This window comes from Pogona vitticeps, chromosome 14, assembly GCF_051106095.1.
Source record: "Pogona vitticeps strain Pit_001003342236 chromosome 14, PviZW2.1, whole genome shotgun sequence".
In the NCBI taxonomy this organism is placed as follows: domain Eukaryota; kingdom Metazoa; phylum Chordata; class Lepidosauria; order Squamata; family Agamidae; genus Pogona; species Pogona vitticeps.
The window spans coordinates 16,982,199-17,008,009 of record NC_135796.1 but is presented as its reverse complement, the minus strand read 5'-3'; the positions used below and the strand labels follow the sequence as shown (position 1 = coordinate 17,008,009).

Here is a 25,811-nt window from a genome sequence, read left to right as displayed (position 1 = left end):
CTGTGCAAAATCCTTCTTAATTTTGGCCCAAGACATCAACTTCTCCTCCTGTCGGTTGGATTCATAGGAAGAATACTTAAAAAAAAAATTAAAATCTTGCTTCTGCATTCCGGAAACAAGGATCTTGCTTGAGGCCCCTAGCACCAAACTAGGTACTTCTTAGAAAGAATAAAAAGTGTATTCTGTTTGCTGAAGAACAAAAGAAACCTAACCTGATGTTGTTTTTCTAACAGAGACCAGCCAGATGCCTCTTCAAAGCTATAATTCAGTTTACGAAGACGTCTCTCCCTGACCCCATTGATTGTTCTTTAGGTCTGGAATTTAGAGAAACCACTGCCTTTGAAGGTAAGAACCCGGCATCATGACTCGAGCCCAGAAATCTACAAAAAATACCTGTCTGCTTTATACTGAGTTATTAGACCCTTCCCTCTAGTTCTGTATTGTTTCCACCAACTTTACAGATTTTCAGAAATACCAGGCCTTGAACCTGTGGACACAGATAACATGCTTTAGCACAGCGCCACAGGACATTTTTTCTCTTGGAGAGCGGCTCAGGTGCTCTTAAACAGGTGACAGATTCGAAATGCAGAAGGGGTGATCCCAGGGGCACTTAGCCAGCCTTTTGGATCTCTCGTGGCATAGTCTGGTGGAAGCTATTTCCCAGCCAGTCACACTACATATGGGGAATAACTCACCAGGCCAACTCATATCCATGCTCAAGATGGACCGTTTTTTCTCTCTAGCTGTTGGAGCTGCTTCTTTTTTGGGGGGGGGGGGCTGGGCTGGAGCAGTTCCCTGGTGGATGGAAGAATCACTTTAAGGAAGACCGTTCCTAGCAAAGTGACAACGTACCATCTCATTGGTCACAACCTTTGCCCTAGCGGAAGTTTCCAAACTGATTTTGAAGCCTCCCGATCAGATCTCTGCCCCTCTTTGGTTCATGTACAGCGACCGACTTGATGATATTATATCGATGATATTCCTGCATCTGCAGTTAACTTGTGTGATGCATTTAACTTGTCTTAACTTCCTGCGGTGTGTATTTTTCCTTGTTCTGCTGCCCATTCTTCGCTCGGTCTGGTTGAGAACCTGGGAGCCGTTCCAAAGCGTTTAAAGGGCCTATTGATGAAATCAAGATGCAGGAGGACCGTGTGCCAAGTACCCCTGTCCACCCAACACATTTAATTGTGAAGGTGTTGTTCCCAAATTCTCCCAGGCTATCCCAAATATAGACAAGGTTGGTGGAACTCTGAAATACAACCTTTCATGCCCCCCCCAACACGCATACAGAACTCTAAATACAGACCATGTGCTACAGCTATAAAAGAAATTCACTTGGACCATCTTGAACATGTATAAATCTGAGAAGCGGATTTAAAATTTTAGATGCTGCTGCTGTGACTGGATGGGGTGAGGGAACAGTAAAGTTGTAGGTGTGGGAGCCTTGTTTTGTGGTAATTACAAAAAAACCATAACCCATTGTTGGCTCATGAATCACCCAGGACCACAGGAGTAAAAAGAAGTTGGTTGTCGCATATGGTCAAGTCAGCACATCCTACAAAGTAAGGATGCTTTGGGTGTTGAAAGATGTTAGCTTGTCACAGCCGGAGTTTTCATAGCTTCCGTAGTTTGCAAATTAGTCTGCTTTCTGATTGGTCCCTGGGAGGCAGAGAAGGGCTTCATTTGCAAGTCTGATTGCTGAGATACAAGGGGCTGCCAGAATCCTATCTCTGGGAGGCTCACATGATCTTCTTTTTCTAAGGACATATATTTGTAACATATAATTTGACATGTAGAACCAGGACGGCCCTTACACAACATCCCATACAGAAACCTCATATAAAGCGGCGTGTGAAAAACTGTAGTGGCGCTTAGCAGTTTGCTAAACAGCTGCCAGGGCGAGAAAGAGATGCGCCCGCAATTCTGTGCATGCCAGTCGCTAGAGGTTGTGTCACCCTCTGAGGCCTAAGTTGTCCTTTTGTGTTCGACTGGCTTCATTTGTCTTGGTTTGTCCTTTTAATTTGACACTTAAGAAGAGACAACATTGGCCTTACGCAAATACCCCGTCAAGGAAACTTTAGATGAATGCCACAAAACAGTTGTTTGGAAAATGTCCTCTGAGGAGGAGAGACAAGATTTCATCGGGGCCACCTAGGCTGACAAAGTATTTATGAACGGGAGAATGGGTGCATGGCGCAGAAGTTGATTTTTCCATCCTTTTTCTTAAAACAGTGCCTCTGGACTTATTTTAGTGTTCCTTTTGAGATATGGGAAACCAAAGAGGTTTTGTTAAAAACCTGTAACTATGGTGGGAATACATGTTTTGAAGGTGTTGGGACTATAATTTTAATGGATGGATTTTTGAAGCAATATTTTCAAGCTCTACATAATGTGTAAAGGCCTATACACAGAGGTATTTCAAACAGCACAAAATAAAGGACCCAACCTGTTCTCATTACCCTGTTAACATTTTTCATCCTGCCACCTTAGAAGTTCTGCCAAAGCGTGTGGTTTTCAAGAGTCTTGGGAATGTTTGCAGTATAAATCACATTTCCAAGAGGTAGCGTGTTGGAATTCTCTTCCTTAAAAAAAACAAAACAAAACAAAACAACAGTGACAGCTTGCATACCACGTAAAATACTGGGATGCGAGTGCGCTCTGCTCTACAATGAGAAGCATAAACTATTTTCCAGGAATTATCCAAGCTTAATCCCAAACCGCAGAGCTTTTTCCAACAACTAAAAACCTATTCTGTATGAAAAGAGTTTATATCTGTTCCCCCAGTGGAATTGTGGGTAAGTCTAGTGGCTGAGAAGTCAAAGACCGAACTTCCAAACAATGGAAGGTCGTAGTTCAATGAGTCTACCAGGCCTGTGTGTTCATATTCTTCATGAATACGCAGGGCGTTGTCTGCCTAGCATGGTTCACGCGCAAAGAGGAGAGGCCTTTTCCTGAAACAGGGTTCAAAGGCTGGGAAAGAACGGTTGTTATGTGCCGTCAAATCGGAACTGAACCGGTAGAGACCCTAACAGGGCTTTAAGGTAAATGAGTTATTTAAAGAGTGGTTTTACCAGGTCCACTCCCCCAGTGATTTTCCTTGGCTAAGCAGGGATTTGAACTCAGATCTCCTGAGTCTGTCGCTTTATCCACTACAACGTCACACTGGGTACAGGAAAGAAGGAGGCAGAGTTAAATTCTGCTGTGCCCCTTACCCTTTTGTCCAACAGTACAGGAACGATGTCGTTCTGGGTCATGGGGTTGGAATTGAGCTCCCAACCTCTGGCTCCACAACTGGAGACCTAAGGTAGGTCTAGTCCTTGATTCCTTCACTTTAAACCGCTCTGATTTCCTTTAAATGGCTTTGTTGTTCAATGAAGGAGATGTGTTGGTCAGGGAGAGGGAATGGGCACAGGACCTATAGAGTTTTAAGGTCTCCCACACACTGTGTCGCCCTATCCAGCCCAACCCTCCAAGCACGAATCTGAAGAATAAGCACGTTTGCTAATAACCGTAAGCCGTCCGGGGATTGCTTTCTGGGGACTTGTTCACGTTAAAAGGTCCATTTATGGTGTCATTAATTTTGGGGAGAGGGGCTTAACAAATTCCTTTATCTAGCATTCCTCAACTCCCTATGCCGTCCAGAAAGCCATTGCATTTTATAGCCAACATTCGTTAAATGTCTCTCTCTCTCTCTCCCGCTAGCCGAGATCCTTTGGCATGGAGCTCCATAAAGCCATAACTTTCAGAGGATCTGCCACATAATTTTTTTATTTCTTCGCTGTCACCGTGCAATAAACAGCTCACCTCTCAGCCCCCAGTTCCTGCCTTTCCTAAACTCTGATTTCCTAGCAGAAGTTCCCGTTCTTTCTGCCTGTTATTTTCTTCCCTACCACTCCAACCCATTATGGTTTGCTACGTGCTCTTTTTTTAATAACAAAATTATACGCACACAAACACACACACAACGATTATTCTTTTTTTCCTTGCATGCCTGTGTGCCAGAATTTGGTCACGTTCTTTAGAAACGCTTAAACGCTTCAGTTTGGGGCCGAGATAGAAGAATATTTTTAGTGTCTACCCACACTTACACAACCCTAAGATCTTGGAGAGCATTTCAGCTTTGTGAGAAGCATTTCAGAATATTAACAGATGCTTATGGTGAATTAGAGGAAACCTGAGCGAGTGTTTCAAGTGTAGAATCCAGTTAGTGTCCACATGAAATCTCAGTGTGCAGGCTGTGATCTCTCTGTAGGTCTGACGAGCCAAATTTACAAAGCAAACTCTGCTGTACTCTGGTTTGTATTAGAATTGTCACCTTTGAGGGAGCAGTACAGTGGTGCCTCGCTTGACGATGTTAATCCGTTCCAGCAAAATCGCTGTAGAGCGAAATCGTTGTCAAGCGAAATAAAAAAGCCCATTGAAATGCATTGAAAACCGTTCAATGCATTTAAATGGGCGAAATACCTGCTTGTGCAGTGAAGATCCTCCATAGGGCGGCCATTTTCTGCTCCCTGTATAGTGAGGAATCTGTCCCTAACACAGCGGGGAGCCATTTTGCACAGCGGGTGGCCATTTTGTAAACCCGACAATCAGCTGTTTTGATCATCGTTAAGCGAAAAACCGGTTCCTGAAGCAGGGAACCGATCATCGTGAAGCGAAATTCCCCCATTTAAACATCGGTTTGCGATTGCAAAAGCGATTGCAAAAACCTAATCGTTAAGTGATTTCAGTCCAGATTATATTCTCCCATATAACCCAGCTCATGTTTTGGATTTGAGGGTCTTCTCTGTGGCTGCTCCCAGAGACTCTAGAACTCCCTCCCACTAGAGGCCAGCCTGGTCTTGTTTTTGCTGTCGTTTTGCAAGCAGGCCGAGACCTTTCTCTTCGAAAGCGAATTTGGTCCACCATGCACCTTAATGCCATTCTCTGCCTGGTGTCGATGGCTTCCCACCAAGAAAGGGATCTGGGTGTCAGCCTCTGCAGGAAAAACAATAGAATCGTCCCGAGTCCTTTAAAAAAAAATATTTACTCTTGTAGACTGTCTTTCAGGGGATAGAGTCAACCAGCTATTTCCTTAAGCATCAGACCAGATGTGCTGTGTTCATGCACCACCGGCGGTAACTGGAATCAATGCCATTTAGAAGCGAAACAGAGAAGAAAGCTGAGATGCGCTCAAGACGAAACCCTGCCCAGAGCCTGCATATTTTGGAGGCCCAGCCATTTTCTTTTCAAGTCACATTTCCTGTTGTTGCTTCCAAAGCACGGCTGGATTGCCATAGTTCTGGGAAAGAGGGTGGGGGAAAGCGGAGGGGTTAGGGTGGAAGCAGATTCTCAGTGGCTCTTCAAAGAGTGTCTGCCAACTCAGGGGGATGTTTCCAATCTTCCTTTTGCAAAAACTCGATGGATGCCTCATGGGTTAATCTCCCTATCTGAGCTGAGTGCTGGGAGGTGCCTTTTCTCACACTGCCCCCAAGTAGCGTTGCTTCGTGGGGAATCTGTCATTTTAGTTTCCCACAATGCTGTGGAACACTGCAATGTTAGGGGATCCGACTGAGCCAGGGCCAAACTCGATGTTAGGGAAAATAAGTATTCTCATAATGGTAGTTAAGGGGATTCCTGCAACAGAATTGGCCTGTTTTCCTCCCAGGAAGGTGGTTTCCTTTGAGATACGTGCCTCAGCAATCAGACTGGCCTATAAAAGCAAAACGCGTGCTGCTTATGTACTACCCCATAGCTTTTAAAACACTATCTGGGCAGTTTACAAGTTCATTATGCAGCCTACACATTGCCCTCCCAGTGAGCAGGGTACTCTTAAGCTCATGTTTAGCTTCCAGTAACTCACCAGAAGACCAAGCCAGGTGCAAGGCAAGATATAGAGGTGATAACAAGCAGACATCGTTTGACATTTGAGAAAGCACTGTTTCGAGATACATGCTAAGTAACTCTCAAATTTAGCTCTTAGAGATGATCTTTTCATGCCATATCAAACCTGGCACATATCAGCGGACTTCATTCCTCTCTCCCTTCCTTTCTGAAGTTCGTTTTGTTTCTGCGTAAAAGATTCCACAGGGTTTGCAAATCCCTTAAGTAAAGTATATCATTAATTTATATATACAAACAAGTACAAGAATTGCATTACAAGGCACAAGAAAGTAGAGTGAGTGCGTGACAAAGGCTGGTATTTTGTTATCAAGAAGGAATGCTTTCTAAAATAGACACTTTAGCTAAATTCAGCTTTTAGAGCTTAATGCTATAACTGGAGGAAATTCAATCCATCCTATGTTGCATCAAGAGGTTAAATTTCTCATTGGTTCCAGCTGATCTCTGGAGTTCTGAAGTACAAGTACATGACAAGTATCTGGTTAAAAGGATTTTTTAAAAAGTCCGTTTATATGATGGCCAAGTTTTCCACGGTGCCTAAATTTTTAGGTGGAATTTGATTAAATGTACCTCTAATAAAAAGAGAGGGACAGATCACTCTTCATTTACAGAGAAAAACAATCACTGTTGATTCAGTCAACCAGTTCAAAAGACAAAAGGATCTTATACAGCCCTGCATTATAGATTCAAAGATAATTTTCATCTTTTCTTCCAGTGTTATGGTTGGTGAAGAAAAAACAACAGCACATATAACCTATATCTTCCCACTGAAAGATAATTTAATTGTGTCCACAGTTTTAAAAAAATTATAGTTACCATTACAATTTCAAAGCTAATCAAGAATAATCATGAATAAAATCAACATTCAAATGTTTTGAAACAGAAAAAGCCAAAGGTCATTTAAAAACAAAAGAAGAACAGCAGGGAGACCCTTAAAGGAAAAAAAAGACTTATAACATCCGACCTGAACTTCACATCATAACTATTCCACGTGGTATGGTTTTTTTTTTTTTTTTTTTTTGCCCTCCTCAAAGCAAAAGGAAACTGGATCTTCAAAACATCCACCGTACATTTTTCTAAAAATGAGGAACAGATGATAGACATTCTGTTTTTTAAAAAAGTAAAAAAAATAAAAAATCCAGATCTATCAAGAATGGCCAATTCAATTTGTACTTTGAGATGCAAACATTCCCGAAATGCCAACTGCCCTGCTGAAGGCAATGAACTTAGAACAGAACCAGAAGTCGGTCCTGGGGGAGGGCAGAACCTAGATGGAACACGCCAAGCAATGTATCCTAACCACAATTACTCTCCTTTTTTTTTTAACTGAGAGACAGTGACTTGAATTTTCTCTTGAATGTCTCCAGCCATCTTATCAGATCTGCATTGATTTGGATTCCTGCATCAAGCAGACGTTTGGTGTCGATGGCCGGAGAGGCCTCTTCTGATTCAATTATTCTGTGATTCCATGATTCGATGAATGAAGAGGCTTCCCTTCCTTGACATTTAATCTGAAACCACCATTCTTAGTTGATTTTGCTTTTTGCAGTCATTTATCACGCAACTCTTCATAACCAACAAACCATCGTCCTGCCTTTTGTTTTGTGGTTCTTCCACTTTACTCCTTTCCTGCAAGAAAGGTGCTGATTTTAGATGGAGCAGAACGGTAGTGTGACAGTAGTACGACCGACCCAGGACTTCATTATTTATGTAAAGATGCAGAGAGATTCCTTCCACTACCAAAGACAGCATGGCTTCAGCCAGCCCCTGGAAACCTAAATGTGAACTAACTAGGAGGCTACATAGACCTCTGGCCTCGTCTACCATGATTCAGTGTTCTGCTATTTGTGAATTTTGCTTTCTAAGTTAAAACACACTCCCTGTTGCACATATAGGAGACCTTGTTTTGAAATTGCAAGGAAAGACACTCTTCTCCACCAAACTTGAGGATAGCACAACAGCTGGACTTCTTGATGTGCGCTACTTTGCCGACATCTCTCTCTTGCTCCCCTTATGTCCATCATCTGCCTCATGAGGTAGCTACTTCACTGCCCAGTGATAGATCCTGCTCTAAAACCCAGGAACAATATTATTCTGGGCATATGGCTAGATAGCTTAGTGGTTTAGGTCTCTGACTACAGAGCCAGAATTGGGGGTTTGATTCCCCCGCTGGGCTTCCTGGGAAAACAGCCAGCCTGGGTGGCCTTGGGCAAGCGGCACATTCCCAGGGCTCCCCCAGAAGAAGGAAAGAATAGTCAACCATTTCTGTGTATTCGCTACTTGGCGAACCCTGAAAAGTCTTGCCGTTAAGTCAGAATTGACATAATGTCACATTATTATTATTCGAAAAGACCAGACACAGTCAATCAAAATTATGAAAACATGGACTGGTATTATATAACAGATGCAAGTTTTAACCACCATCACCACCACCACCACCAATAATAATAATAATAATAATAATAATAATAATAATAATAATAATAATAATAATAATAATAATAATAATAATAATAATAATAATAATAATAATAATAATAATAATAATAATAGGCATTTACCGTACAAAGACGGATCCCTTCACAGTGATATAGACCAACCGTAACGAATGGAGAGTTCAGATAGCGAAATCTAAAAGTAAACTTTGAATGACCTCCCCACCCCGAGCAGCTTGGTCTGTTCTTTATGACATAATCCCCTACCCCAACCCCCTAGCAACTTGCAGGGAAAGTAAAAATAAAACAAATTCATTACACCCCAGAAATCTGGTCTTGGTTATCTTGGAATTGAAGGATGTCGAGAATCAAGGCACGTGTTCTGTTTTGTTTTTGCTTTGGCGTTATCATTGCTGGCGCTTGATCAGACAGGTCGAAGCAACGGATCTCGCTCTGCGAGGAGGAAAGCCAGCTCTCCCAGAAGGAAAAGATCAAAACCCCGCGCAGGTCTTAGTTTATGGCAGGTAGGGTCACCCAGCACCCCAAAGCATTAAATTGACATTAATATGGGCTTCTTTGTACAGTACTTAACATGAAGAACGGTGAAGATAAAATGGCGGTCTTTGACTTTACAGTCATTCATTTTGGGATTCGTACTTAGCATTCTTAAATTGTATATTGCTTGCATCCCACAAAACAAGCCACGACTTTTGTAGATTTTTTTTAAAATCCAGTTTTCAGGAAGCAACACCAAAACTCCCAAGTACTGCACAAAGACCTCAAACTTGACTCGATTAAGTGCTGAAAGTCATTTGATGTTGTCCCCCTTTGTAGGTTGCATTTAGCATTTTTACTTTTGCAGGGAAACTGAATCACCAGTTGTCAAGACTGGGATCTTGGAGAAAACCCCATTGTGAGAATGGGAAATTAGAGAAAGTACCCATTCTCCTTAAAAGTCTAGTCGGACCACAGTGATCCCTACCTCTGGGTCTGTTGTTCTTCTCTTTTTGAACCACTTAAGAAGGAAACCACCGGGAAATACAGTAGCTTTGCCGTCATCAATGCATTGCTCCATGACTGTTGTCAGACTCCAAATGCAAAGTTCTTCTTTGGACATTCTCCCCGGAAAACAAACAATTGAAACGTACTTTCAGTACATATCGAGGGATGTGGTGGTGCTGTGGGCTAAACCGCAGAAGCCTTTGTGTGCTGCAGGGTCAGAAGACCAGCAGTCGTAAGATCGAATCCACGCGACGGAGTGAGCGTCCGTTGCTTTGTCCCAGCTCCCGCCAACCTAGCAGTTCGAAAGCATGCAAACGCGAGTAGATAAATAGGTACCACCTCGGTGGGAAGGTAACAGCATTATGTGTCTAGTTGCACTGGCCACGTGAGATGGAAACTGTCTACGGACAAATGCTGGCTCTACAGCTTGGAGATGGGAATGAGCACCGCAGCCTAGAGTCGGACACGACTAAATGTCAAGGGGAACCTTTACCTTCAGTACATATTAAGGCGAAGTCATTTACAAAGCTAGGTTGTTCACTGTATATAGAATGACCAAGACTTGTTTAGATTTGCTGGCCAGGCGTAACTATCTTACCTTTGGGAGAGAGAGATTATTGGCTTATGGCTCAGCAGCCAGAGAACTGTCATTTCGAGGGAGCCAGTGTTCAGATATTCCAAGGGGACTGAAATAACGGTCGTGAGTTTAATCCTAGAATCCCACTTGGTCAGATCCCAGCTGAGCAGTCCGCCCTTCCCGTACTGGCTCTCCCTGGGTTATGGGCAGATTTTAGCAAAATCTGCTGTGTCCTAAGTGGAGAGAAGAAGTATCCTGAGTTTGTTAACTTTTTCAACCTTAGTTGTGGTTACAGTGATAGATAGATAGATAAAACATTATTACGGTCAAAGACCAGCCACAAATCAAACGTCGAAATATATAAATATACAGAGGTATACAAAAATATTGGGATCAAATGCAATGAGAAAACAACAACGAGTAAACAAAGTGTGACCGTAAAAATAACATTCTCCCGAACGGGGATGTTGGGTTTTCTGTTCCTTTATAAATGACGTCAAGATTTGAAGAAATGCGAAGGAAGGCAGGAAAGCACCACTTGGAAATTTTCCTTGTTGGGCTTCGGGTCCCGGAATACTCCAAGGAACACAGCCTTTTGGGAGTTGTAGTCCACAAAATAACTTTCCCAAATCGCAAGAGAAAATGGAGGCAGCTATTCCTCCCCAACTATAAACTTCCGTGGGAGGAGGAACAGACAAATCCTAAACGATCTGGATCAGATCCTAATACAGTATCTTTATCTGCTATGCATATAATGTGACCCTGGGCTAAAGCTGATTGCCAAGAAATAACAGTCTTTCAGAGAAGAACTATAAAAATGCTGTTTTTTGTACCAGCAAATCAAGATTTGTTGATGAATCTGCTGGAGCGATTCCTAAAAGTTATCACAATAACTCTCCGAAGCCTCTGGTTTGGTTTTTTTTTTTTTGCATTCTTTTTCAAGGGCTACTGCATGAGATGAGTACATAAATGCCTGTCTTATAAAAGGAATAAAGCCTTTCAGTTCTTCCCCCCCCCCATCAAATACTGAAGCGCTCTCTGATGATATTGATGCTGATGTTCACGATGGAAGTCCAAATTCTTGCTGCTGTTAAGCACTTTGCTCCTTGAAAAGCTCACGGGTTGCTTATCATTTGAAAAAGAACCATAAGAATGGACTTAATCTAGTATCGATCAGCTGTAAACCTGAGCAATGTTTAAGACCCAGACTGCCCGTATGGGTGAATTTTTTTTATTCCCAGGGGAAATGCTTCTTGGAAATTGGTTGTGAGTCAAAATTCAGGTGAAGCATTACTGAGGAAGCAAATCTGGATTCTGGTTTCTAAATTCCATAGTTTTAAGGAATGCAGATACAGCCAAGGAAAAGCTTCTTATAGCAAAGCTGATAATTTCCAGATTCCTTCCTTTTCACGGAAAGCTCTATGTTAAAGCAAGATAACTGTAACAATCTCATTTTTGTTTACTTAAGGACTGTTTTGTTTTTCATTTTATTTCTCCTTGTTGATGGCGGCCGCTGATTAATTTATAAAACTATTTTTTTTAAAAAAAGATTTTATTGCTTTGCGCCAAACTCGCACCTGTTCTGAAAACACACAATAGATTTTTTTAGAATATCTTGAGATTCAGAAACAAGGAAAAATAAACATTTTAAACACACATACTCACACAATCACTGATATTCTCCAGCCATAAAATAATATTTTCTACCTGGAAAAGCACCCCCCCCCCCCGGAGGTGACAAAATCCATTTCCAATCCAAATGCTGAACCTGAAATACTTTGTGGCAACTTTTTGGCTGAATTCTGCCCTTCCTGAGTGAGACAAAAGCATCGGCCAGCTGGAAAGGGAGAAACATACCAATCTCTTCTCTCCTGGGGTTTCTGTGGCACAGCTGTATTTAAAACATGGCTCAGACAAATCTTTCATTTCGGCTTCCGTTGCAAGCTACGAAAAACAAGGAATTCCTAGGGAATGGGGTTGTCGTTTCTGTAAAAGAACGATGAGGCTTTCATTTTATCTGTTGTCTTTTATCAAGAGGGACCAGACAATAACTCTGAACAGCCCAGGCATCACGGCCAGGGATCCGTATTATCTTCACCAGGGGTGGGAAATGTGTACACAGTGGTTCACCTGCAACTTCTGTGGTCACTTATGATAGGTTGTGCTGGGTGGGGCTGATGGGCTTTGAAGTCCATCAGCGTATGGGTACTATATATTCCTGCAACTCTGTCTGTTTTCACAGAAATTCCCAGAATTTCAGGTGGGAATTATTCCCATCCCTACAAAGCAACACTTTGGGCTTTCAGACGATCTAAGCAGTTCAATTACCTAAAATGGTGGGGAGGTGCAAAACAGTGGCCCAAGGAAGATGATGAATAGCTAAAGCAGGGAGGTGTTATTAAATGAGTTTATGTGGCTTTGTCAAACCAGATTAAGCATTTCAGGAAGGCACCGGTAGGAGCATTAAGATGCGTTAGCCCTGAAATAGGATCAGTTTCTCATCTGGCCTTGTTCTGTAGCGTCAGGACAGTCTGATGGGAAGATGATCTTGTCCATCTCACTCTGAGCAGAACTGAACGATCAAAGCTGGCATCGCACGTCGAGTTGATGCTTGCCGTTTGTACGCTTCCTTTGCCGTCGCTTTTTCGCTCGTCCAGAACAGTGAAACTGTGATTAACCTCAGTCAGGTCTACTAACTCTTGTGTTTCGTTTTCTGGTGGCCAGATCACCACTGCATCCTTTAAACCCCCCCCCCCCAATTAGTGCCTGATTCAAGACCATATTTATTCCACCATTGTGCTGTATGGATAATATGCCCCCATAATTCTGGCTCATTCAGAATGGAAGGTTTCGTTCTTTGAAAAGGAAGTTTTCTGCCTTTGTCTGGATACAGTTTTTTTTTTCTGGAAAAGAGAATAATGCTGGGAAAGGTGGAAGGCAGCAGGAGAAGAGGAAGACCAAAGAGGAGATGTATTGACTCCCTAAAGGAACCACAAGCTTGAGTTTGCAAGAGCTAAGCAGGGCATTTTGGAGGTGGCTCACTCATAGGGTCTCCATGAATCAGAGGCGACTTGAGACCACGTAACAATAACAGTTGTTAAGACCAAGACATAAGGCTTTAAAATACGCAGACTGTACAGGAGATCTAGCAAGCATAACTGGCTCTCCTGCTGACTTCAGGACATCAAACCTGTAAAGTAGATGAGGCTGAATGAGATCTACAGGCTGGAGGTCACCCAGAGAACTTTGTGGCTTAGTGGAGATTTGAACTCGGGTCTCCACCGTTGGAGACCAGCGCTCTGACCGCTGTACCCCACTGTTATATTCCTTTACAAAACAGGTTAGGAATGAGGGTCAGGTAGCTGCAATTAAGACTTTGCTTCTCTTCTCATTCCAAAACTCGCCCTTTCTCGCCTGAAAAACAACCAAACTGGAGCATCGTCCAGTTAAAATTTAATTACCGTATTTTTCGCTCTATAAGACGCACCTTTCCATAAGACGCACCGATTTTTTAGGAGAAGAAAACAGGAAAATATAATCTGTTTTCTTCGCTCCATAAGATGCACAGACTTTCCACCCCCCTGTTTTGTGGGAAAAAAGTGAGTCTTATGGTGCAAAAAATACAGTATTTTATGCAAGTATGAGGTTTAAATTAAAAGGCGCTTGATCAGTCCTTATAAGGGTAAGTCACGCCTTGAAAATAGTTTTGAATTAATTCTGTACTTGTATTTTTGAAATGGAAAGAGAAAGGCTTACATTTCGGAATGTAAAATTTTCCTTTGACTGCTGATGAATTATGAAACGGAATTAGAAAGCAATGAATTTAAAAGCAGGCATATTAAGGTGCGTCTTAAAATCACAACATTTACATATATCAGCAAAGCATTTGAAAGGCAAAAATATTTCCTGTTGCTAATGAAAGAAAAGACATGGATTTTTTTTAACTCCTGAGAGAAGGTGAGCGTCAAAAAAACCACAGATCTGTGATATTTCACTGCAAGAGCCCACTAGATGGCGCTGTGTTTAATAAATATTTTCATTAAAAAAACCCCGTGTGCAGTGGAAATAGAAAAAGGTATTTTTAAGGACACATTTTTAATTTTTAAAACTGGTCGTATTTCAGATCATCGCAGTTTCGTGAAATGATAAAGGGGGGGGAAGCTATACACAATTAACGGTCAGCTTGAAAAATTCATCGCTTTAGGGGTAATGGCAGTGGCTGCTGGCTTCAATTATTTGACAAGACACAGGCATTTATACCGCATGCCTGTATCAATGTCCATTAAAAATGTGCTAAAAAGTCATAGCATCAACCTTCAGAACATGGCCAAAGAGCCCGAAAAACCCACAACAACCATCCATATGTTAGATACTGTACTTTTATTTGACTTCTTATTTCATGAAGTCTTATATATGTGCTGATATAGCTCAGTGGGTCAGAGCACTTGTGCTAACTCGGCCCCCTGGGAAGGGTTAGCGGAGATCAACACGTGGTGGATGTGGTTACGTGCCCTGTCCCCTGTGTAGCCTTGGTCCCAGAGTGCCACCAGAAAGTGGGCCTGATAAACAGTTTCTGTAATAATAATCTTGGAATTGGCCGAGGATCGTCAAGGCCAGTCTTTGTCAGGGACGTACGGTGGAAAAACCAAGCTCCCGACCTCTAGTTTTGTCACTAGAGATCTCAAACTGCTGAGCTAGCTCTCCAGCCGTTCACCAATAATCCTAGAACTGCGGAGTGGGAAGATCATCAAATCTGGTCCCTGTCAGGAAGGCCCAGTGGGGGAATCGAACTCCCAACTTCTGGTTCTGCAGCCTCAACCGCTCAGCTGTCCAGCCGTTCTGAGGAGCTTAGACCCAAAAAATACCGAGAAGGGTGATCCACAGGGAAGCCTTCCATCTCTGCCGTTCTACGATTATGGTTATGTTATCATCAGTATCCTAATGTGTTTTTTTTTTGTACTGGCTATATGCCAAAACTTCTTTTACAGTGAAAAACAGATTTCAAACCAAAATATTGAAATGGAGTTCTGGCAGCTATTAGTAATAAAAATGGTTGAACAAACCAGCACACCCACCCGCCTGTGTTGCACACAGAGACCCACATATGTGCCTGTCTGTTTAGGGGAGCATTGTACAGTATGTTCTCTTGTGGATATTTGTATGTTGTCCAGCTGTCTTTATCCCTGATGCAGGTTAAAGTGGATAATACTTTAATTGCCCTGAAGGGAATACATAATAATTGTGTATCCCATCAAGTCAGTTCCGACTTATAAGTGACCCTTGCTAAGGTTTTCCAGGTAGAGAATACTCAGAAGTGGCTGATCGTTCCCTTCTTCGAGGGCCTTCCTGGGACTCTGTGCAGCTGGCCCAAGGCTACCCAGGCTGGCTCTACTTCATCGGAGGCACAGTGGGGGGAATCGAACTCTCAACCTCAGTCTCTACAGCCAGAAACTTAAACCATTGAGAATAAGATTATTTGAAGTTATGGTGCCCAACTGGAAATGGATAGAGAGCTAGAAAACTTTATAGTATTCCCAATTTTTGCTTTTAAGTCGTCTCGCCTCTTGTTTTTCCTGAGACTTTTATCTTCTTCCCACTGAGAGAAAGAGACTTTTTCTTCCCCTCTCCTTCTTTAAGCAGCAAGACTGCTTTTACCGAAGAGCAAAAACGTAGCCCACGTTCTTGTTCCTGACCCTCCTAAACGCCTTTCTTTTTTTCTCTCTCCAGCTTCGGCTATTCTTGTGTGGCCCAATTACCAGCTAATCATAAAGCCGACTCTGTTTTAATTTATTCAGCCTTTCAGCTCCTCTGTGTGCCAAGACCAAGCTCTTTCATTTCGTCTGTGTGGTGGGAAACGGAGAAAGGAGCAAGGATAAAGAGCTTCGCTTTCGCTCCATGGGATCTGTCCCGTTGCCCTTTTTGGAAATCGGAAAAGTGCACGCCTCTCCCAGCCAGGGGCGCACGGCCTCCTTCGACCAGCCCCCTTGCCAAAGAGTTCATTTCTTTCTTCCAGACCAATGAAGCCTCCCCTGTTCAGAACGGCTTCAGACATAGGCCTGCATTTCATGGCCATCGACGGAAGAATCCTTAAAAGTCCCTGACGTCTAAGGAGATGAGCAGGCGTACATGAGTCTTGTCTCCCAGCACAGTTCCAGATGTTCCGAACATCTGCATGTAACTGTTTCACCCTCTTTTGTTGACCTGAACATCCAGACCTTCTTCCCCCTGAAGCAATGAACGTGTACGCCTGGCTTTCTCCCACTTCAAACGACAGATGGAGGCTCACGGGACTAAATTGTTCAAGGGAGGTACCCAGTAGTGTTGTTGATGTAGATAAAGAGATGGACTACCACTCAGGAGCCCTGGGTTCAATTCCCCAGCTCTGCCACAGAAACTCACTAGGGATATGGAACTAGTAAAATCCACTCTTTGAATATCTCACTTGGTTGGAAAGCCCTACTGGGGTCAGGATAAGTCCGTTCTAACTTGACGGCACCTAACAGCAAGAACAAAATAATATTCTTCCTGCCACCACCTCCGAAGGAAAGGCTCGATGGAGGATCTGTCATTCCTAATGTTATGAGAAAGGGAGAAAAGTTTCATTTTCTTAATTTCCTTCCAACCGCTGTAAACCCCAAATCATGACCTCCCCGTGTAGTCTTTCCTTTCTTGACCCCCATCTCAGGAGGATCATCTGCCTGCCTGAAACTGTGACTGCAGTGATTCACAGCCTCTCTTACGGTTGAGTCTGCGGTTGGTGATCGTACAGGGGCCATGAATTGATTTGGGAGTTCGGCGTTCACACGCGATGTAATCCACATTTCAGCCTCTGATTGTTCCCCTTCTTTCCTTGGGTCTCCCCTCTGCTGATCCTTTTACAGTTGGCCCGAGGCACCTTGGTTTTGAAAGCGCTCCGGAGAAGGCGGCAGCGTGTCAAGGTGGGTTCCGTGAATGCAGCAACAAGTACAAGCCATTCTTAATTTATTTTTCATGGAGAAACGAGGAAGAATCCACTTCCACGTGAATGAAGCGGTCTCAAAATTATGGTTGCAACCTCAAGCCAGCATTGTTGGGAAAGCTGCTATATACTAGGTCAGACCTGGAGAGTTGGATGCTAAGATGGTGTATCTGCTCTGACTGGCAGTATCAGCAGAAATAAGCATTTCCCATTACCCACATCAGAACCCTCCTAACTGGTTTAAATCTGGGCTTTTCTCTGGGCAAGCATCTGCTCTGCCTTTGAGCTTTGACCCCCCCCCTCCTCGGCAAAGAGGTAAACTTGTAATTTAACCTGCTTAACTTTCAGCCTGGATGCTTGCACGACCGCCGTTCAATTTTAGTTTAGCTCGAAACCTCGGCTTACTTCCCCCCCCCCAAAAAAAAAGGTTGGCTAATAATTAACTTTGCGCTGGAGAGGAGAGGGCCAGCTGCAAAAGCAGAGCAGCAAATTAAGGCAAACAACTTTGTTTCTCCAAGATCCTGTGTTTTCCAGCTGGATGAAATGTTCTTTTGTTCGGGGGCAGCCCTCTTCCCCGACGTGCCCCTGACTGAGCCAGGAGCGGCAGACTCTGGTGTAACGGAATGTTCATAAATCACCAGGAATTAGAATCACACCTCCGGCCGTAGGTACAAACCAGCTTTCCTGTGCAATCGTTGGACAGAACCATCTGAAAACAAAAGAGGTTTCGCACCCCCTGCCCCCCCTCAGGGATTTGTCGTGTCTATATCTTAGTCCACCTCCGAAGTTCTGCCTTGCGTTTCCAACATTCTGTCACTTTCTGATGTGACCAAGAACCAGAGTTCAGAAAGGTATGAACAGATAGATCCTGATGTGGTTGTTGGTAACAAAATCTCTCTTTCTTTCCCCTTATTCTGTTTTAGATGGACAGTTAATATTGAGAATCCAGAGAAGGGGCTGTTGAGAAGATGGGACCCTTTGGCTCGCATATTCATGACTTTTCTTATTAGCGTAGAGATTATTTGTAATGGGAGAGGACCTTGCCATTAGAAATCAACGTTATTGCGATGGACAGGTCTGGGCTGTCTCGTGTAGCTACGAGTTATTTCGTACATGGAATGCAAATTAACAAAAATCGTTGCTTTGCCAAAGGTGACTCTTGCGTCTGACAGACTTTTGTCTTGTGCCTTTCCGTTCTATTGTAGCGAATGCCTTTGGGGAAAGAAAAAAGGGCTTCTGGAGGCAGTAAAGTCCATCTGCAAGTGTTCCTATAAAAAAAGCATCAGGAAGAAACTGCTATTTACCAAAAGCAGATCTTAATTTTTTCTGCCTCTCATCATTGTCATTATGCCCAAGTGCCTGCGTAATGCTCCGTCTTTTGACTTCCTTCAAATCTCTTTTCAAACATCGCCTTTTCCGTGAAGTCTTTGGCATGCCTTGATGATCTCCATATTGTGCCTTAACTCTAAATATTCGTAGCTACCATTATCATGGGATTCGCAGTGTGGTGTAGTGGATAGAGTGACAGCCTAGGACTTTGGAGAATAGGGTTCAAATCTGCGCTCAGCCATAGAAACTCCACTGGGCAATGGAACCGGTAAAACCATTCCATAAATATCTCAGTTACCTTGATTAACCCTATTAAGGGTTGCTGTAAATCGGTTCTGTCTTGACAGCACAATAGTTCTTATTGTGACGATTTAAAAAGTGCTTCCGTGTGATAATATGACCTTAAAGTGTCTAGCATTGCCTGGCCTGATGGCCAAGATGTTTTTGCAGTTCTTACTCAGATGGAGGGCCCCTTCAGCAACTTTAATTTGAAGCTTCCTGTTGGCAGTTTCCAGTCTTGCTATTGCTTTTCTGTTCAGCATGCCAGAGGCATCGCTAATGATTTATCCTTGAATTCAGCAGTTCCTGTCCACACTGGATGTTAGTCTTTCACTACTGGTGTCTCCTTATCACTTTTTTCTTCTTAAGCGGAGAAGTAGTTTCTTTATACAAGAAAAAAGAAAACATTGTCCAGCTTTCTCAACCTAGACCATCCTCCAGTGTTCTTCCTTCTTAATCCCTTCTTAAAATAGTCTTGGCAGCACTTATTTACCGCAGAGGCAGGAATAATGTTAAGAGCCCTTCCAGTTTCCGTTTAAACAGCACCATACTCAGGGCAAGAATATCACTCAAAATGGGGGCTGCTTCTCTATTCCCCCCCCCCCCGATCTCTGCATCGCCATGTCCCGTTTCTTTGAGCTGGCTTCTGCTTGCACCCTCCTGGGAACCAGAAGTGTAAGGATCGTTTCATTGAGCCTGTGACTCTTTGCTTATCGCGGCTTTGGAAAAAAAAGAATCCAGAGTAAATGCCCCTTCCCTCGGCGAGATTTTTGATGATCAAATGCACTTGCTGGAATTCGAAAAAAGCTGACGTGGCAAATTAAACAGGCAGTACCATCCACTTGGGAATCTCTGTGCAAAAGCCTCCAGGTGTGGGAACAAACGTTACACTATCAGTTTGGGTTATACACAGGTGAGCTTTCTTGACATTCGCAGGAATAACAGTAATAATTATATTCAGAGTCGAAGGCCGTGGCATTTCTCCCCCTCCCCCCCCCCCTTTGGGTGAAATTTAGCTCTTTGAAGTGTGCTTTTGAAGTATTGTTGAAATTTGGATTTAATTAATTCCACTGATTTTGCAAATGGTGTGATAACATTATTTTCCCCAGAGGATTCGTCCTCTCCCCCACTTCATTTCCTGACTGGCTGGCTGCCTTTCCACATTCGTGGAAACTTAGCAAGGGGATGGGGGGGGTAGAGAAGGGGGAAAAAAAAGGCTTTTGTTGACCGAGCCTTGAGGCTGCTTTCCTGTAACTGACCAGGACTGGGGAGCATTGCCACCTCCTCCGTCTTGCCCCTAAGATATTTCTGCCTAAAGAGAAAAAGTATCGTACAAGACCGGTGGCCTCCATTCTGTTGGATTGTCTTGTTCGACGGCCCCAGTGGGATATTTCTGAGGTTCTGCTGCTTATTGTGATGCAGACAACTCCAGGATTTGTGGTCATGTCCTTCTAAAAGAGACCTTGCGCCTGATTTGGCCTCCTTTGTCCTACCCGAGGCGTTGCTCAACCAAAGACTTAGCAAGCAGGTTTTTCTCCTCTTTTTTCTTTTCCCAATAGGAGGGGGGCACATTCCATCTTCAATAATAGTCTTTCCTGCAAACCCTTGGCTGCCAGCACTTTGTAATGTCAAGTAATTAATTTCAGATTTCAGAGGGCTCTTAGAAAGCAATATATTGCTATTCCATTTTAGGGGACTCTGGCTTGCAGGTTTGTTTCTCCATCAAAACACTAAAAAAAAGTCTGGAAGGTGTTAATTGATTACCATTTGTAAAACAGTAAAATTAAAAACGTAAATGGACAGGTGGTGTTAAGCAGAAGTTCTTCCCTTTCTCCTGTCCATAAGATGATGGCTTCAAGCTGTTTTTCTTACTCACCTGCGTGCATGGGGCTAGCTTTTGCACACAGTCAGAGGCATCACATGTTGCAGGTAATATTGAAAATTGCAGGAAATGATGTCCTTTTTTATGCTGGCATAAGTGGAAGGTTGGGAAGAATCTGCTTGAGTGTGACATAATTCATACTTCCTGGCTTGGAATACTTTATCCTTCGGATTGCACCTTTCTCCAAGAGCTGGTCGAATCTTAGAAATGAGGACATTGCACGATTGGGGTGTCTCCACCAGAAAAGTCCAGGTTGCTGGTGTTGCAAATTGCATTGCTGGGTCATCTGATGGGATGTGAATTTATTGGCCGGAGGAGTGAAACAATAGTGGAGTAGCAACACTAATCAAGGCTTTGGAAACTCAGTCTGGACTGAAGACTTGAAATCTGTGCCATTATCAGCTACATATAATGCCAGAGAAAGTAACATGACTGGCAGGTGATTTTCATATATTTCCATATTTTGCTTGCTGTATGGAGAGGTTCATGTGTGCCCCCCCCGGTGTATTTCACTGTTGCATCTTTTTACAGGATCACCTCGAACAGAGATCAGTGATGGGTTGGGAGAAGCTTCACCTGTTGAATTGGCATCCCACACCTGCTAGTCAAGAAAGGTGGCACAATGCACTCCCTTTGCTCTTGCTTAAAAGGATGTCATGGAGTCACTGGCGTCCTGGAGCTGATCTTTGATTTCTTATGGCTACGTTAGGATAAACCAACGTAGCCACAGGTCCTGCCTCCAGGACCTCAGTTTTAATCTGATATGAATAAACTGTGTGTCCCAGGGACACTTAACATGCTCCCACATTTTTACAGGTGGGGGAGTCTGCCTGGGCTGCCTTTAATGTTGTTGTTTAGTCATTAAATCATGTCCGACTCTTTGTGACCCCATGGACCAGAGCACGCCAGACCCTCCTGTCTTCCACTGCCTCCCGGAGTTGGGTCAAATTCATGCTGGTAGTTTCGATGACCCTGTCCAGCCATCTCGTCCTCTGTCGTCCCCCTTCTCCTCTTGCCTTCACACTTTCCCAACATCAGGGGCTTTTCCAGGGAGTCTTCTCTTCTCATGAGATGGCCAAAGTGTATTGGAGCCTCAGCTTCAGGATCTGTCCTTGTGAGCACACAGGGTTGATTTCCTTCAGAACGGATAGGTTTGTTCTCCTTGCAGTCCAGGGGACTCTCAAGAGCCTCCTCCAGCACCACAATTCAAAAATAATAGCAACAGCCAAATACAGTAAAGTAATCCCCAAACCACCTTAGGGGGCCGTTCCTTAACTAAGATGAACAAAAATGTCTCAAAGCCCAAAGTGCGTATTCAAATTCTCCATACATGTTTATTTAGGCTGGATGTTAATTTAGCATGTTAATTCAGAATAAGCAGGTTAATTTAGCATAAGCAAGCTTATGGAGAAAGAGGAGAAAACTGAGTTTCCCCCCCCAAATTGTTTTACAGATGGTTTTTAAAGAGTCGTTTGATGCCACTTTAACTTTGCTGGCTCTAACCTGCTCAGTTCAAATTGAGGGGCTTATAATTATCTGCTGTAGTTAAGGGGTGTTAACTGGAGCTCTTTAGGGGATTCTAATTTCTTCACCAAACTATGAATCCTAGAACTCTATACGAATGGATCTAGAAATGTTAAGAAACCAGACAGTCGCATGTTGTATGATGGTGCCCTTTCAGACTTCTTTCCCATCCTCTTTCAAAAACAAAAACAAAATCTTTCCAAGAACATTCTGTCAAAAAGAAAGCCGGGGGGGTGGGGGAAGGAACCTGCAAGCTTAGCAGATTCGAATAAAGATTAAAGTTGCATTTACAGATCGCAGCAGCAAAAAAACAGACATTAGACATGCTAAAGAACATATTGAAGTATGTATAATCCTCACGCTTCTGGAGAACCGCCAGGTCAAAACACCTGAAGCTGGGGAAGGAGGTGTGTTTTAACAAGCATGTCATTGCGCAAGAGCAGGTATTCAAACTCACCTGCAACTTTTGGGAGGGATTGACTTTCTCAAAAGCACAGGGTTGCTAGGTCAGACCCTGCTGGCGTTCACCTCATTGAGTGATGTAGGGATCGTGATTGTAGTCATGGAGAGCCACTACTGTCCATAGTAGCAAATACTGAGCTAAATGGATTTAAGCTCTTCCTCCGTATAAGGCACCTTCCCAGCTCGGAGACTCTGGAACTCCCTCCCACTGGAGTCCAGGCTGGCCCCATCTTTGCTGCTCTTTGCAGGCCAGACAGAGACCTTTTTAATTTATGCAGGCTTTCTTTTAAATGACTGGTTGACCGAGGGCTTTTTTATTTTATTTTAAAGGGAGCATTTTACTTGTGTTTTTAATACTGCTCTTTTTTGTATGTGTTTTATTATGCTATTTGTTTAGTGTTTCTTCAATAGTGTAGTAGTTATTTGGCTTTTAATACTTGGGTCCTTTAGGAGAAAGGCAGCATATGAACATGTTAAATGCATGCATGCACGCTTGGGGGCTGTGCAGCTGACCCTAGGCCACCCAGGCTGACTGCCTGAGATCGTGTTTTGAAAGAGCAGGAGAACAGTTAACCGTGGTGTAGAACAAGCCCCCCCCCCCAAAAAAAAATGTAGGGCAGGCAACAGATTGGTTCTCGCCTGCCCCCAACTTGAGACACACAAAAGATTCTCTCTTCCCCATGAATCTTTTTAATTTTTTGCAAAGCAGTGGGAACTATAGAGGTTTTTGTGTGTGTGTGTGTGTGTGTGTGTGTGTGTGTGTGTGTGTGTGTGTGTGTGTGTGTGTGTGTGTGTGTGTGTGTGTGTGTGTGTGTGTGTGTGTGTGTGTGTGTGTGTGTGTGTGTGTGTGTGTGTGTGTGTGTGTGTGTGTGTGTGTGTGTGAGAGAGAGAGAGAGAGAGAGAGAGTGAGAGAGAGAGAGAGAGAGAGAGAGAGAGAGAGAGAGAGACCACGTCTCGTGTTGTCAAGTTTGGCACTTGTTGGGATAGAAGTAAAACAGAAGTTTCTCTTTATGGGAAGATGCAGGTTTGTCAGGATGTCCCCATGACAGTTCACTAGCTTGACAGATCAGAATATGGTTTATTTAATTTTATGTTGCATTTATGTGAAATGGAATCTGCAAATCAGTCGCCGTAATGGAAACCAGAGCTGTTTGTGCGAAGCAAATATAGAAAGCCATAAATATACTCTTTAAGATGTCATTTTTGCGGCCAGCATTATTTCTCTATAGAGAGGGATTTTTTAAAAAAAAAGTTCATGGGATACATATTTCCCCTCCAGAATAGAACAACTTTGAAGCCTTTTTCTTCCTTCCACTTAGGCTTAATTCTGATGAAATAACGAGCCTAGCTCCATAAAACTAGCCTTTATTAAAGCCAAATGGGCCCTCCATAATACAGTAGCTTTCAATATAATCTATCTGATCTCTCAGAGTAGCTGGAAATTGATCAGAGATGGCAGGAGGGGGAAGGAATTTTTCAACCGAGAGCAAATTAACTTGAAAGAAAAAGCTGCTAAAACCCCCCTCCCAAAAGGAAACAATTTCCTCCCGCAGACATTTTCTGGATTTCCCTCAGGCTCAACGTATTGGAGAAGGAAGCCCCAAGAGGCTGCCAGGGCCATATCCTCTTGCAAAATGCACATATTCTATTGTAAAATAAGATGTGAGTCTTCTAAGTTGGTTGAGGGGGAAAAGATCCTACACATTTTTTTTTCTGAGGTAAAGAATCAACCAAATGTCGGTGGCCCCTTGCCCACCGGAGTGTCCTTCCAAAAATGGGTACAGGTAGCCGCAGGGAGGGAGAAAGAGCAGAACATGGGAGTCTAAAAAAGGCAAGAAACGAGAAGATGTGGAAGCTTAACAGAGTTGCCCGAATGAAATTAGGGTTTTGTGGCTGATGGCTGGTTGCCAAGAGGCCATCGGCACTTGGGCTGCCGTTGCTAACCGCTTCCTCAAAATGGCCTCCAGCCGTTGAAACTTGGCTTCAGACCGATGACGCGCCTGGCATTCTCCGTCCTAAAATGGTACACCTCATCCGCCGGCAAGGTTCATCAGTACCCACTGATGGTCCTGCCTCTTCAGACCTGAATCAGCTGAGAATTAGAACGGAGTGCTGTAAATGAATGGCAGGACGGGTGGTGGGGCTTTGACCTCCAAAATTTCGCGAGTGCAAACGTTTCCTGCGGGGAAGTGGTGCAAATCTGCATATCTGCATTTACTTACTTACTTACTTACTTACTTACTTACTTACTTACTTACTTACTTACTTACTTACTTACTTACTTACGGAGAGGGCAGGAGCATCAACGTAGCTCAGATCATGCCAACTCAATCGTAGAAAAGGAACACATTACCTTTATAGGTCACGGATCGTAACAAACAGTATTGCGATCGAGAAGTTCCCGTGTTGGGGATGGTTTGGCCAGCCATGCTATCCTGACGCCATCTTGGTTACGTTGCAATAAGATGTGATTTGTGGGAGACACATAGTCGTGTGTAAGTCACCGGTGGCGCTCAATACAATGCGGACTGTAGAGACATTAAAACAGGCTTTTCCTTGGAACACAGGTCATGCTAAACATGACCGTTGTCCTTGTTATCATGCCATGATCTGTCAGCCGCTTCCTTCCTTTGAGGGTTTCCTTTTTCCATGATCTGGTGTCTTCTCTAGACTAGCTGGAGACATCTTTGCTCATGACGTTGGATACGCTAAGAAAGCTGTTATTGTTCCCGTACCTATATATGGTATTTCCGCCCCCCCCCCAATTGTCAGCTATTTCTCTGAGTGAGGCTCTGTTACTGACCTCCAAAGCATTAGCAGTTTGAAGACAGGAATATATTGAGAATGTATGTGTTATATATGTAATAGGGAGAAAAGAAGGGGAAATTATATATTTTTTCTCCCGCTGCAAGGTGTTTTGCCATGGATGCAGACGTTTCATGTCTGCAGCTGGGTTGGAACGGAGAGGAAAGGTCTTATGAATCAGATTCACTGCTTCCGTGTTGAGCACTCATCCTGTCCCAGTTATCACCATATCTGGGTCTTTGATGGTAGACCTGTCGCCAGGTCCTGAACATTGAAAAGTGAGGCGATACACCCATTTACAATGGGAGATATACTGTAGATATACTCTAAAAAGCAAAGCCATTTTCTCACTCTTTTCAGGAGCAAAGGGGGGGGGAAGACATAAAGTCCATCGAAATTGAGTTCTGGCGCACTGCTTTTTCCTCAAAGCCAAAGTGGCTCATTTGGTGTTTTGCTTTTATGGACCAAAACTGCTCTATATTTTCGTAATCAGGCGGAGTCCGGTGTGATTCTGCTTCAGATGTATCAACACACCCATTTCCAGCCCATGATAGTTTCATACAGATTTATCACTACGTCTCTTGGGTCGCACATCCATATAAATAGCAATTTGAAATTCCATTTGATTAAAATTGTATATATCTGTTTCAATTTCTTATTCCCTTCCTTTTTGAAATA

General features: G+C 43.3%; 1 protein-coding gene across 5 annotated transcripts in view; it reads left to right on the top strand.

Annotated features, from left to right (window-relative positions):
• RFLNA (refilin A) overlaps nucleotides 1–25,811 on the top strand; it is a 78,626-nt gene that overhangs the window by 11,400 nt on the left and 41,415 nt on the right. For all 5 annotated transcript variants that reach the window (XM_078381744.1, XM_072983070.2, XM_072983069.2 and 2 more), the window contains one exon: nucleotides 234–345. In XM_078381744.1, coding sequence (XP_078237870.1) covers nucleotides 234–345 — 112 coding nt within the window. The remainder of the gene's footprint in view (nucleotides 1–233; nucleotides 346–25,811) is intronic.